General features: G+C 53.0%; 1 protein-coding gene across 8 annotated transcripts in view; it reads right to left on the minus strand.

The window, feature by feature from the left end:
• SLC1A7 (solute carrier family 1 member 7) overlaps window positions 1-14905 on the minus strand; it is a 78018-nt gene that overhangs the window by 15457 nt on the left and 47656 nt on the right. For 7 of the 8 annotated variants that reach the window (XM_043575004.1, XM_043575002.1, XM_043575001.1 and 4 more), the window contains one exon: window positions 5200-5415. In XM_043575004.1, the coding sequence (XP_043430939.1) occupies window positions 5200-5415 (216 nt within the window). Of the gene's footprint in view, window positions 1-824; window positions 1087-5199; window positions 5416-14905 lie in introns of those variants that run through there. The other variant, XM_043575009.1, reaches the window with a different exon arrangement.

Raw genomic sequence — 14905 nt, forward strand, 5'->3', positions numbered from 1 at the left:
CCACCTCTAGGAATCTTTCCCAAGTCGGGGATGCTAACAAAGATTTTTGTTCACATGTTTGCATCTCCTTAAATCGGCCATGTGGACTGACCTTACCACCCACTCTTGTTCTTGGCAAATCTCTTCTTTTTCAAGACCCTGCTCATACATACATGGAATTCTATACGAGGACACGAGTATGCATTGTTCCTTAACCTCACATCGCAGCAGCCACTGTTGGAAGCAGAAACTATCATTTTTTTCCCACCGTCGTTAAAATATAGGTTCCGTGTAAGCATATGGCAGGAGGAAGAGACCTTAGAAGGAGCTACCAAGGCAGAAACTGGGAAAGAGTGGTCATGACTTTTCCCACTAATTTCAGCTTTGTCACAAGAGAGAGAAGGAGCAGGGGTCAGGGGCCGGGATCTCAGAAGCTCAAATGAGGCTTTTTTTTTTTTTTTCCAAGTTATGAGCAGATTTCTGCCAACAGAATAGTAACTGCCTGCAAGGGCTTTTGACATCAAGCAGACCCAAAGCACCAAAGCCAGGGTTAATGCCGGGGGCTTGCCAGACACAGAGCTGCCAGAATGCAACGGTCCACTGGGCCTGGGTTCTCATGACCAAAAGGGAGGATGCCTGTGCTGTGCCAATGGTTAATAGTCTGAAAATCTCTCCTGGGCACAACCCCAGGAGGTTCGAGTGACTTACAAGGTAGTTTTCTAATGAAACCTAGAGGGAAGCCTGCTTTAGTCTGAAACTAGGAACTTTCAAAAGTTGTAAGAGACCGAATGGAACTTACGCCTCGTATGTACATTTCTTTACAATCTCCTTTAAAATTAGAATAATTTAAAATGTGGGTTGTGGCAGGGTTACCTACCCAGTCTCTATTCTCTCCTTCCTTACCGACAGGTGCCCTGGCATTTATGGGACCAACGGGGCTTTGCTGTCAAACCTTGTCTCCCAGCCTCTCTTGCCAAAGGGGTGGCCAGTGAGAGAAAGTAGGAGTCATTGGGGTGCTTCCAGAAAACTCTTGAAAAGGAGCCTACTCAGCCAGGACCCTTTGGTCCTTTCCTCCAACTGTCTTCTTCCTGCTGGAACATGGACATACTACCTAGAGCTTCAGCAACCTTCTTGGACCTTGAGACCCACTGATGATAAAAGCCAAGTGATAAACATGATAGGGGGAGCATGGGATCCTGATGACCATGAGCTGCCCACCGCTGGACTATTGATTTGGGAGAAAACGAAAGCCTTTACCACAGTTAAGCCTCTGCTGCTTCAGGTTTCTCTTAACCAGCAGCCGACAGCAACTCTTGACTAATACATGTGCTCATACTAGTAATCAATGAACTTTTCCTGTAGTCTTTAATGAATTATACTTTCTGATTCCTGAAGAGGAAAATGTACAATATTTTCTTGTGGCTTTGAATACCCATGAGAAGTCTTCCCATTTGCCCCATGAGGCCTGGGCTCCTGGTGGCATAAATTCCGACGTAATGTGCTTGGGAGACATTAGTAGTCACGCCCATCAAGTATACACAGGCCCCCGCCTTCCTGCACATCACTTGGGGCAGGGCCACAGTCTGTGGCGCTTCTCCTTACTTACTCTTTCTAAGTCCCCACTGCGATGTTCTAAACTTGCCCTTAACCCCATGTCACCAACCCATGCCCCAAGGTGGGGATTGTTCCTTTGCAAGCACAGCCCCTGAGAACTTCATCCAATCCCTGAGAGGGTCACTGGGAGCTGTAAACAGAGCCAGGTCATTAACTCATCTCTCTGGTGTTTTAATAAGATTGGAAAAAAAAGAAGGGGCCCAGCTCTGATTAGTGTTCCTCTTGTTTGGGTTGTTTTCTGTGAGTTTGCACTGTGAGAAGACGTCAGTTTTCTGGAGCCCTGGGAAATGAATTCATGTCTTGGTGAGTCGTCTGGGGATGTGGCCTGTTGTGTTCCTCTGGAATCATCTTTGAGAGATGGAAGCATGTCTTGCTAGCCCTGAGTTATGCTGCGTCCTTCTTTCACTGTTCAGGTGGCCCCTCCATCCTTCTGACTTCTCATCTGTCACACCTGTCCCCACTTCCCTGTTCCTTGCCCTGGCCATCCGTGTTCTCGGTCAGTTATCAATGCCAGATAGCTACCTGCTCTGGGCCAGAGCAAGGGTGAGGGGACCCCTGGAAGCCTCCCTCCTGATGTTCTCATTTGCTGCACGGCCTCCCAGAACATCAGAGCTAGGAAGGATCTCCAAGAGTGGCTCTCCAGTTCTTGTATGTCTGTCCTAAAACAGAGGGCAGCCTGCTGCAAGGACTTGCATTTGCCCCCTCCCCAGCTCTCAGCACCACGTCTTCGCCCAGAGCAGGTGTTTCATAAAGGTGGGGCGGAAGTGACTGCACCCTAAACAGAGCATCCCCTTGCCTCCAGTCACATCCTGTCCACTCTGCCCTGCTCCAATCCATCCTTCCCAAACTCACCAGCTTCCTGTTTCTAAAGCCAACCCCTCAGCCTGGGTTCAAGGTCTTCAAGGTTGGGTTCTGCACCATCCTCCCAACCCCATCTCCCAGAACCCACCTCCGGAAGCTTGTGCTCATGCCCTGCAGCTTCCTCCCTGGTTTGTAGGCCTCTGTGTTTCAGAACTACTGAGTGAGAAGGGATCTTGAAAACCAATGGGGAAACTGGGGCCTGGAAGGACCACACAGTGACAAGACCTCACATCCCCAAGGTTCTGGTTTCCTGTCCCAGGAAGCATGTGACCTCTCTCTGCAGTCCCACTCTCTGACTAAGAAATGGCTCCAGTGAGGTCCAACCGCTCAGCTTTGCAAAACAACTTGCCTTGGGGTTGAGAGCAACTGGGGGAAAGCCTGAAACCAGAAGGATCAATTTTCACCACGTGAAAAGCAACCAAGAGCAGGAGCCACTCCTGGAACATTTGACTCTGACACGTGTGTCCAATCCAGAGCCCTCAGCCCCTCAGCAGGGGAGGCCGTGGTGGGGAGGGCGGGGACTCCCCGAGCACCAACTCCTTCCACCACAAGGAAAGGCTGTTTCAAATCATAGAATCCAAGAAAGGATGAATCATAGCTGCTAAATCTTAGAAATAATGGATCTTAGAAATGAAGCTTCTCGAAATTCTTCTTCCCTTGGTTTCTAGGACATCTGTTCTCCTGGTGTGGTTCCCCTCCCGTCCCTCTGCTTGCTCCTGCTCTATCAGCCCTACACAAACCTCTAATGTGGGTCAAGGCTCGCCCTGGGCCTCTGAGCCACACACTTGGCACTTCCTCCCTGTACCAGTGTGTCTCCTCACGGCTTAGACCCCAGCCCCACTGGCGACCCTGTGTCCTATGTCTGTATTCAGCAAACGCCGAGCACCTCCTCTGCGCTGTTCTAGGCTCCAGGATACAGCAGGGAACAGATTTTTGTAAAGATCTAGCCCTCGTGGAACATATTTTATTCCAGTGAGGGAGTCACAAGGAGAAATAGAAAAAGTACACAGACAGGATAATGTCAGGTAGTAATAAAGGCTATGCTGAGAACAGACCATAGGGAAGCAGAGAGAAAGCAGGGTGACGAGGTCGGATACTCTGATGAGAGGTGATAGTGGTCTGGGAGATGGTGAGAGTGACAGAGGAGGACAGAAGGGGCAAGGTTTGGAGTTTTGAAGGTAGAGCTGACAGAATTTGCCAACCAATTGGATGCAGGATATGAGAAAATGAGAGTCGGCGGCCCAGTCTCCCAACCTCCGTCTCCCACTCGGACTCTCCCAAAGACTCAGATCCAGCAGCCAACCATCCGCTGACATCTTCCCCAGGAAGTCCACACCTGCTCTGCCATTGTCCTGTGACTCGGTGAGCACACTGCCATCCAGCTGGGTGTTCAGGCCAGAGGCCCCAGTGCCCTCACAATCAGCACTGCCCACCTCCTCCACCCCCTCCTCCCTCCTGCTCACGCCTCCCTCCTGTCTCCTGCTGGTTTTACTGTCTGAGCAATCCTCCGTCTGCGGTCTCCCCGTGCCCATGGCCACCACCCTGGCCCCATCCCTGCCTGTCTTCCCTTCCTCCTCCTGCCCCCCTCCACCTCCACTCTACAGCCAGAGGGAGCCTTCCAGATCGTGCCACTTCTGTTTTTCAAGCCCATTTCCTGTGGCCTTTAGGACAAGACCCAAGTTTCGGCCTGGGTCACAATATCCTTCACACTGGTGTCCACTCCCCTTTGCCCTGGTGCCCCAGCCACGCTGAGTGGGTGAGGATTTTTCCCTGCACTTTCCCTCTCTGCTCAGGACCTTTGCACAGTTGTTTCCTTAACCCGGTGTGGGCTCCTGGCTCCCCTGCCCTCCCTCTCATCCCACACTTTACCTGGGGCACCTTTGCCGCCTCTGAGTCTGCTCTCTGCACTCACCCGCAGCCTGTGCTTCCCTCATCACAGCCCCCACCCCCATGTTGTCCCTGTCTGTTCGTGGGCCTTTCCCTCCTCCGGGACTAGGGCCAGGCTTGAGTGCCCGGTCCAGGGTGGCCACTGGCAAGAGAGTGAATGAGTGATGGAGAGGAGAGGGGTGGCCCACATGGAGTCTTGGGAAAGGTGGGGGGATCAGATGTGGATGCATCTCTGGGTTTACAAAGCTTTCCTGGGAGGAGGGCTCAGTCCCTGGAACAGACGGTGAATAGCATCTGTGTGGCTCAGGCAGAGCACCATGGGGCAAATATCACTGCCCTTGGAGTTAGGCCCACATTGAATCCTGGCTCCATGACCTGCCTGATGGATGACCCTGGAAAAGTCACGTCATCTCTTTGAGCCTCACTCCCTCATCTGTGAGAAGAGGACCGACAAGGAAAAGGCAGGGGGGGCGTGGCCACTGGGGAGGCTGGGTGCACACAAGCAAGCTCGGTCAGTCAGCAAACACCTGCTAATGCCTGCTCCGTGCCAGGCCGCCCACTGGGGCTGGGATCCCAGGTAGCTGACCCCGTTCTGCCCTTGAGGTGCTCCCAGTCTCTTGGAGGCAGACAGCTCAGTGTGACCCCAGTGGGTGGCATAGGGGCTGAGGGAACAGAGACACTGTTTGCGTGGCCTCTGTGGTGGCTTCTCGTTACCACAGTCCTCAAGAGCAGACCTTGAGCACCCCTCTCCGCATGCCCTAGCCTGCCTCTGGTAGACATGTGGGGCCAGGCTTGTGGAGCCGGTGACCCCAGCCCAGGCATGGCGTCCCCAAGTAGGGTATCAGTGGCAAAAATTACCGGATAAGGTCCAGCAGGGCGTCGGCCGAGCTCATGATGGGCTTCCCGCTCTGCTCTGTCGTCTCCTTCTGGGCCGCGCCCCCCGGGTGGATGATAGAGACCATGATGATGCCCACGATGACTGCCACGAAGGTGGTCCACAGGTAGTATGCCACGGTGAGGATGCCCAGGCGGCTGGAGGTCTTGGCATCCAGGGAGGCGAGGCCAGACATCAAGCTGCAAGAGCAACGTGGGTCAGTGTCTGAGGGCTGGGGGGGGGGGGGGAGGATGGGCACTCAGGTGTACCCACTCACACCCCCTCCTGGCTCTGCCCAGCACCCTCAGAGTGCTGGAGGGATCATGCAGGCATGGGGGACCCCCTAGTCATCCAGTCCTATGGCCCCTCCATCCTGGTTTTCTGCTCTGCTCTCTGGCCCACACCTAGAGTCACCAGCCACAGACTTTCACACCTCCAGGCCCTTGCCAGCATGTTTCCTTTGGCTGGTGTCCTATCACCAGATTCCTCCACTTCCTGAAGTGCTACTCACCAGATAAGACCAAGCTCAATGTCACCTCTCTGGCGAAATCTTCTTGGACTCCCTGCCTCTCCCCCAGAGTTAGGAGCTCATGGCCTCTGTCATGACCCTGGTTGTCACTGTCTACCTGTCTCTCTCATCAGGCTGAGGACACGAGAGAAGAGGGGCAGGTCTGACTTCTCTCTGGGTCCCCAGTGCCTGCACAGAGTGAGCTCTGGGCACAGGTGGTTGCTGCAGCCTTGCTGAATGAATTCACGAAGGAGAGTGAGTTAGAGCCCTGGGCTGAGTCCCCACCCTGGCTCTGCCAACCGGCTGTGTGACATCTTTGGGCCTCAGGATCCCATCTCTAAAGTGGGGCCATGGTTTCTCCGAGATGTGCCACCCTGTGGCCATCCGGGTTACCCGCTGGGCCCAGGTTCCCCTTCGTCACTGTGGGAGGCTGTGTTGAGGGCCCTTGTGGGTCTCCCCTCGGCTCCTCCCCACCCCTGCCTGCCTGGCCCTGGGCTCTCTGCCTGCCATCCAGGGCAGTTGGCGGGGTGGGGCAGAGAGATTAGTTAAGGAGATCCTTGTGCTTTGCTTTGCTGCCAAAAGGATTTTTCCTCAAAGCCCTTTCATTCTTTCAGATAAAGGACGTATTTGTCTGGTTTCAATCATGTAAACAAGAGTGGATAATCCCTCCCCATCCCACTCCTCTTATCGTTAGACTACTCGCAGGCAGCATCCAGGGTCAAGGTGAACCTCTCCCCACCTCAGGCTGTAGCTGCTGCCTTGAGTGCCCAGCTCTTCCCCGCTCTCTGTAGCAAAGGCTTGCTCTTCTGTTAAGATACAGTTGAAGGCTCCTCCAGGAATCTTTCCCTGATGACCAGCTGGAGCAAAGGCTCCTTCCCTGGGCTCCCCCAGGCCCTGTGCTGGCCTCTGCCCCAGCCCCCACCTCACTGAGTTGCTGACTGTTTACTGAAAGTGCCTCCAGCACTGGGCCCGGGTCTGACTCAATGTGGGGTCCACAGAACCAGGCACGGGGCCCGGCCGCAGTGAGCTTGGTAGCAGCTTGCTGAATGAAGGAGGGAATAAATAATAAATCAATGAATGAATGTTTACAATCTCTGTTCATCCATTGTCAACCAGTATGCCGTATGTTAGTGATGGGCTTAGGGTGGGTCTCGGACATAAATCCTGAAGGGCTCGTAACGGGATTGTGCGGGCAAGGGACACGGGAGGTTGCTCTGCAATTATTATCCATGGGAGCCATTATCCCTAGACTGGAGCCAGCACATAGGCGCAGGGCCAAGCAGTCCTTTGACCACAAGAGAATCCCCCCAGCCAAGTCCACAGGGAAGCCGTGGCCCTGAGGGGGAGACCTGCCCGAGGTCACACAAAACACTAGTGGCCAGCTGGACCAGAACTCGGGCCCCAGCTCCAGGCCTGTCCTCTTTCCTTCACGTATTTATTCAAACCTTTAGCACATGCCCACTCTGTGCCATGCCCTGTGTTCACAGAAAGAAATCAGAATCGCTCCCCAACCTCAAGTTGCTCCTGGTATCGGGGGCAGGGTAGGGTCAGGAAGGAGACAGGCGGGGACACAGGCACAAGTGGACTCAAGGAACCAGGAGACAGGGTGGCTGTATTAGTAGCATAAGCAAGGGGACAAGGACGTACTGTCTTTATTCAGAGGAGGGAGGGATCACTTCTAGCTAGGAGAGTCAGGAAAGGCTTCCTGGAGGAGGGAACATCTGAGTTGGTTCTTGTGAGGAAGAGGAAGATTTGAAGATGGGGCCGATATCGCGGGCAGTGAGACAGCAGAAGCCAAGAGGGAGGCTGCCAAGGGTGGGCACACTGGGCTGTTTAGTGTGGTCAGAGCTCAGGTCACATTAGAGGCATGGTGATATGGGGGACACACAGATAGGGCTGTGCTCAGGAGTGGGAGTGGCCTTGAGTGCCAGGCCAAGGGGGACAGGAGGGAGAAGTGGGGTCCAGTACAGCTCATCCAGCAGAATTTCCTGGCTGCAGGACACTGAAGTGGTATTTGTAAGAGCAAACAGCTGGGACTAACCCAAGAAATCATCAGTGCAGAATTAGATTAAAAGTTACAGCATATCCATGCAATGGAGTTCTAAGCAGCCATTAGAGGTGACGGTGGCAATGGAAAGATGTTCCTACTTGATGTTAAGTGGAGGGGCGCCTGCAGGGCGCAGAGCCTCCTGTGACCGAGATCCCGTTCCAGAATGTACAGTCCAGATACGGACATCCTTGGTGCAGGACAGGGGCGTACATGACAACCGGATTTCAGAAAGGAGCAAAGGGCCCCTGAGAAGGCCACCCTCAGGAAGAAGAGGTCTAACTCAGGGGTGGTGCCAACTCGGGGACAGACCAGGATGTGGGAAGGGAGGGGGTGTGGGTTCTACATAGAGCAAGAGGGGACCTGACGCAGGCGCTCTGGAAAGGAGAGGGCTGATGGATAAAATGGAAGGGATTCCGACACCTGGGACCCCAGTCAGTTCCCCTCTGGAACCTCTAAACTGGGAAGGGTTCTTCTCCTGGCTGGAGAGAGAGGCGAGCCATGGAGAAGGGAGCTCGCGGGGAGGAAACTGCTGGCAGCAGCCGATAGAACAGCCAGGCTGGTGCGGGCAGTGCAGGGGGACCGCAGGTTAGCAGAGGGCAAGAAGGTCGGGAGGTTAAGTGTGAGGAAAGCCCCGGACTCCGCGTGTGGCAATGGCCACTGCAGGGACTCACGGTAACGAGAAAGGAGGTTCAAGCTGTTAAAGTGACTTTTCCATAAACAAACAAACAAATGATAAATAATAAATAAAGTGACCTTTCTGAGAACGTACAGGCTGGGGTATGGAGGCTTTGTGAGGACTCACATGGATATGCACAGAAGAAAACTCTGGAGAGTTTAACAGTAGCTATCTTTGAGTGGTGGGATTATGGGTGATTTTCATTTTGTTTTACTGTTTATTCACATTCTCTATTCTTTCCAGAATGAGCATGGCTTGCTTGTGTGAGGGAAAACACAATCCCTTGAGTAGCCGGCAGCCACAGAAACCATAAATTGTCTGGAGCTTAACTGTCTGCGAACACTGGAACATCCACCTCACTTGATCCTTAAAAAATATTCTAACTCAGCGTTGCCCTATAGAATCACAATGTAGGCCACAATTTTTAAAAATTTTAAATTTCCTAGTAGTCACATTTTTATTTTTTAATTTTTTTAATGTGTTTTTTTTTTTTTTTTTTTTTTTGAGAGAGAGAGAGAGAGAGCAAGCAGGGGAAGGGCAGAGAGAAAGGGAGACACAGAATGTGAAGCAGGCTCCAGGCTCTGAGCTGTCAGCACAGAGCCTGATGCGGGGCTCGAACTCATGAACTGTGAGATCATGACCTGAGCCAAAGTCAGATGCTTAAGTGATTGAGCCACCCAGGCACCCCCAAAAATTTTTAAAACTGAAAAAAAAGGTGAAATTCATTTTTTGTGAAATTGATTTTAATAATTTAGCTTTATTTAACCCAGTATATCCGAAATATTATCATTTCAATGTGTAATCAATATAACAATTTCTACACTGCTTCAGGTTTAAAATTTTTTTTTTTTTAAATTTTTTTTTTTTAACGTTTATTTATTTTTGGGACAGAGAGAGACAGAGCATGAACGGGGGAGGGGCAGAGAGAGAGGGAGACACAGAATTGGAAACAGGCTCCAGGCTCTGAGCCATCAGCCCAGAGCCTGACGCGGGGCTGGAACTCACGGACCGCGAGATCGTGACCTGGCTGAAGTCAGACGCTTAACCGACTGCGCCACCCAGGCGCCCCTAAAATTTTTAATTTAAAGTAATTTTTTTAAAAAGTTAAGTTCCTCAGTTGTAGTAGCTGCATTTCAGCGGTTCAATAACTACTTATGACAAGTGGCTACCTTATTGGACTGCACAGTTTGAGTGACAGAGAAGGGAAATAAAACTCAGGGAGGTGGAGATAATTGGCCAAGCCACCCAGCTGGTAAGCTGTAGAGTCAGGCGTGGAACAGGGGTTTCTGATTCAGAACGCTGTGGGGCTTCCCCCACTCTCATTGCCTCTCCACGGGACAGACTTGGTTTAACTCCTGGGGAAGAAAAGTGTCTTCTAGTTTTGGCTGACCATGATTTTAATGTGATACAGTCCATATAATGCGTCTGTAGTTCAACTCTCAGTGTTGACGACTTGTCCCATGGTAGATTTGTGGTGGTGAGCTTCCCATCTTTGGAAGTATCCAAGTGGAGCTTGGATGGCCACCTGTTTGGATGCTAGATCGAGGCTTCTAGACTGAGTGGGAGGTTCCTCATGAGGCTCCAATGTCCTTTTTGGCTCTGTAATTTACAGGGAGGGGAGAACAGGTAACCTTGCCTCACCTACTCCCAGCCTGGCTGGGTACTCCGTGGAGCATGATCCCTGCAGGCCCTGGGGAAGAGCCTCACGGAGCTGAGAGGTCTGGGATTCCCTCTCGAGCCATCTGGCCACCACCCAGAGCCCAGGGATTGTGGATCAAGAGATTACACTGATTGGGAAGCAGGCTGGGCTCAAGGGCCCAGCCTGTTTCAATCTGGTAACTGCTTCACTTGCAGGGGTGGGGGAAGGGAGGAAGCAGCTGCCAGGCTCCTTACTGAGGAAGCAAAAGGCTGTTTACTGACCCTCATTTGGTTGTAACGCCAACTGCTAAGGTAGGTATCGTGACCCCTCTTGCCACCAGGAGGCACCCACTCCTGCCCGTGCCCCGCACTGTGGACAGTGGACAGACTACCTGGACTGCTGGGGGGGACAGGAGGGCCTCCCCGTTTGAAGCCCTTGGTGGCTCCCCACTGCCCTCAGAACTGTGCACACTCCTTCACGCCTTGGGTCCAGTGTGGCCTGACTCAGTCTCGTGCTCCTCACCTGTGCGCTCTGGCCACCCTGGCCTCCTGCTGCTCCCTGAACCACCTTTGCATGGTTATTCCTTCAGCCTGGAACTCTCTATGCCCCCTTTTCCACCCCACACACATTTCCCCAACCTGATACATTTCCACCTGCCTTTCCACAGTCAGCCTAGATGTCACTTCCTCTGGGAAGACATCCTTGAGGGGTCACCTCACCCTCTGCGCCAGGGAACCCCGCACTTCCCAGTTTGTTACGGGGCACTTTGCTGGTATGCTCACCTCTGACTCTCCAGGGCCCAACCGACAATCCAGCATACGACAGGCTGGCAGGGAATGAGTGCTAGAGAAGCAGTGAGGAACCCAGTCCCCTTGCCCCTGCCCCTCCCGCACCCCTTTCCTGTCCCCTCCTACTGCTATTCATCTTTCCAGTCTCCACTCGGGCACCACCTCTCTGAAGGGCCCCTTGAGCCCACCTGGGTAGGCTAGGCAGCTCCTGTATGCTCCCACATTTATCCCTCAATAGCCGGGAGCCCTTGTCAAGTTCCTGAGCCTCTGGGTGCCTCAGTTTCCACTGGAGGATAAAATGGAGGTAAATGATGGTTCGTTGTGAGGGTAAATCTAGGTTTAGAACAGTGCCTGGTACATAATAAACATTCAATACATTGCAATTATTAGCATTTGCTCTACAATGCCATTGTCTCTTAAGTGACGGCCTGCCCCAGCAGACTGTGAGCTCCTCCAGGGAAGGTATGAATCTGGCTCAGTTCCAGGTCCTCGAAGCCCAGGACCTGGCTTAGCCTGGGTGCAGCTTTGCTGATGTGTGTGATGTCAAACCAGGGTGCAATTCTAGACGAGACTATTAAAAGGGCGCCTTAGGTCTGATGACCATAAGCATCCATTGTGGGTTCCCAGCTTTGGTCCTCTTGCCAGGTTTAGGGGATGCCTCTGGCACTGTGTGTCTGTGTGATGTCAAGGCAGTTGGCACCAGAACTTTTGGGAACAGATGGGAGCTTTTGGGAGTGACTCTCTGAGGCAGTGTCCTCTCCTGAGTGAAGAGAATCTGAGAGGGTCCCTGGAGGTGTGCTTCAGGGCTGTTCCCTCTGCCTCTCCTTCCTGGTCATTTTTATCAATGGCTTGGCCAAGGCCACTGACAGCATGTGGATCAGATTTGTAGATGACAGCTAATGTGTTGGATGAGGGAGTTGGGACTAAGCAGACCCCAGCAGGCTGGGACCACGGGCCAAGTCTGACATGATAAAACTGAGCACGGACACGTGTTGGGCCAGACCTGGCTTCCACAGCTTGGGAGAGCACAAACTCTGGGCGGGATTTGGGGGTGGGGGTTGTGGGGGGTGCTGAGCCGCAGCAGCAGCAAGCGGGGAGGGGACTTTGGGGTGTGTTTGCTGCTAGCTTGCTGAGTCAGCCGGGGAACGGGGCTGCCGAAGGGCTGGTGGGCCTCTGGCTGTGGGGTCAGAAGCCTGGGGAGCTTGTCGAGAAGGTCATGGACTTGCCCTGAGGTGGAGACCCACTGGGAAAAGGACAGGGGAGGGAGGTGTGTGTTACAGCTGGGGTAGGTGGCTTTGACAGAGATGCAGGCCTGGGGAAGCAGCTGAGGGGGCAGGGGCTGTGGGAGGGAATGCTGGGACTGGTGGGGAGAGCTATAGGGAAGGAGATTTCAGCTCAGCACTAGGAATAACTTTCTGCCCTAGAATGGACCACCTTGAGAAGTAGTGAACTCCCAGTCACCGGAGGTGTGCAAGCAACTTGCTAAGGCCACCCAATAAGTAGACAAAAACCCTGGTCCACTAGTATGACAACATCCATAGTCACAACAGCCTGGCACTAGGATGTCAGAGACAGGAAGCCCCATGGCCGAGTCCTTGGGCTCTGGCCTCAGCTGACCCAGTCATGGAGGCTCCCCCAAACAGGCCCCAGGATGCAGCTGCAGGGAGTCTATCAGAAAGGCAGCTGGAAGGAGGCATCTGGGGGTCCATGACAATCCCTTCAGCCCTTCCAAGCATCATGCCTTGGTGTTTCCCCCCCGCCCCAGAGCAGATGACAGGCCCAGCAGCTGACAGCAAGTGCCACGTTAGCGCCGCGTTACTCTTCCCAGATGGCTCTGCCACACCCTCACCCTCAAGCCAACTCCTTCTACGACCTGAGGCAGGGTGCCCAGACTCCCACTTGGCTAAAGATGGGATCATCTGGACCTGGTACCCCCTACCAAGGGCACAAATTTCTCTACTGCCTCTGCCTGCACATTTCCAATGACAGAGAACCCACTACCTTCTGTCAGCTCCTCCATATGGGCTAGCTATGCTTATTAGAAAGTCCTTCCTGGTGCCAGAATGAAATCCACCTCCAGGGAAGAGAATTCCCCATTCTGGGCCCAGCTCTGTCCTCTGGAGCTTCACACACCAAAGTTCTTTGGTTCCATTTTAGATGCTGTGAGCTCGGAGTACAGAAGTGGGGTGGGAAAAGGACGAGGGACCGGAGGGGGGCAGGCACAGAGCCAGGCATGGGTCTGTGTCTAGTGGGACACTGCTGTCTTGTCATCCCCAACTACCCTCTGAGGGTCCCTCCTTCCCAGGCCCCTGGGCACCAGGACAATGCTTAACTGGGGCTTGCAAATAACATGCTCACAGATGATGTGCAAATAACAAGCTTCAACTGAATCAAAAGTGAAAGCTGGAGGAGCTAAAGCTGCAGCCCTCAGAGCTCACGGTCTGACCATTGACCATTCTCAACCACTTGAGGAAGGCTGTATTCCCAAGTGTAATAAGGGTCAAGTCCAGTTCCTGATTCCATGAGAGCTGAACTCCTACCCCTTTCTTTCCACTAGGCAAAGAATGTCAGGTGTGAGGGAGCCAGAGTGCTCCCGTGGAGGATGACTACTCTGCTCTACCATTAGGAACAACTTCCTTGGGATGCCTGGTTATGACTGGTGCCACTGTGCCATGGTAAGGAGCCCCACTCCAGAGGAAGGAAAAACCACCCCACACCGCAGAGTAAGGGAAAATAGGTCTCCTGCCTCCTCTCCCTCCACCAGGGGGGCTCCTGTGTCTACCCACCGAGGACTCAGGCTGGGCAGCCCAAATGAGGCTTTCTCCACGTCAAATGAGACCCTCCAGTGCGATGGTTCTCCACGAAGAAGGATAGTGGGAGCTTTTCAAAACCTCCTGCACATCCCCAGACTCTAATATGTTCCCAGCCTGCCCCATGTTGAAAACTTTCTCCGGGTGTTCTGGTTCCCAGAAATGAATGAGGTGAGTTTCTGGTCCTCAAGGAACTCCATCCAGTTTGTGGAAAGACCTTCATCTGGACAACACAGAACGCTGGGTCATGGCTATGATTGGCAGGGGCCAGATGCAGGATCTGGCCTAGCCTGGGAATCCAGGCTTCCCAGAGGAGGTGGCTGCTGAATGGATCCTTGCAGGATGAGTAGGAATTCTTTACCATGAGGGGGAAAGACAAGAGAGTCTGCGATGGGTGATAAAATTGGGGAGGTTTTTGGAGTCACCAGGCTTATGGTCTGACCCCACCCGCAGCCCACAGCTGGGCCATGTTCCCCTTCTTGATGAGTAAGGCGGTCAGCTGACTGGGCAAGAGGGCCAAGGACAGAATCCCAGAGCTCCCATCTGAGAGGTCAGCTGAGCTCTGCTAAGAAAAGTTGCCCCACGGCTTGAGGGGAGGAGCCAGAACACAGGCTGCCCGTTCCTCCAGCCTCCCTCTCACTCGCTGTGTGCTGGGGAGCCCGGACAGCTGCCCCCTGAACACCGGCTTCCAAACCAGACTTTAACAGCCGCTCGGCCCAGGACCATCTCCAATAAGTTAGAACGTGGGTGTTTGGGAGTTTTCTGCCAAGCTAGAGTTCCTCAGGAAGGGGGAGAAGGGAGTGTTAGGTTTCTTTGGCCAAACATGATTTCCTGATTCTAAGAAAAATCAGTTTCAAATTTTTACAAGAAATGGAAAGGAAAACAATAAATACAAAGGAATGCACATGCACACACATACATGCACACCATATGCACATGTAAAGACACACACCACGCAGTCACACACAAACCCACACACGCACTTGGATTTCTTTGCTGTGATGTGAAGCCTACAAAACATTCTGCCATGTTCGGCATCAGTGAATCACAAACACATGGATTCAGTTTCCCTTGAATGATGCCTGGTTTAAGAAATTGAAGGATGAGAGGAGAGGAGGGTTTGGCAAAGAACAAACAGAGAATTGGAGGCCCTCGCTGGATCCAGATGCTGGGCTGACCCACCCCTGCTTTCTGGTGTTGCCTGTCTGGGGATGTGTGA

This window comes from Prionailurus bengalensis, chromosome C1, assembly GCF_016509475.1.
Source record: "Prionailurus bengalensis isolate Pbe53 chromosome C1, Fcat_Pben_1.1_paternal_pri, whole genome shotgun sequence".
NCBI classification, from domain to species: Eukaryota; Metazoa; Chordata; class Mammalia; order Carnivora; family Felidae; genus Prionailurus; species Prionailurus bengalensis.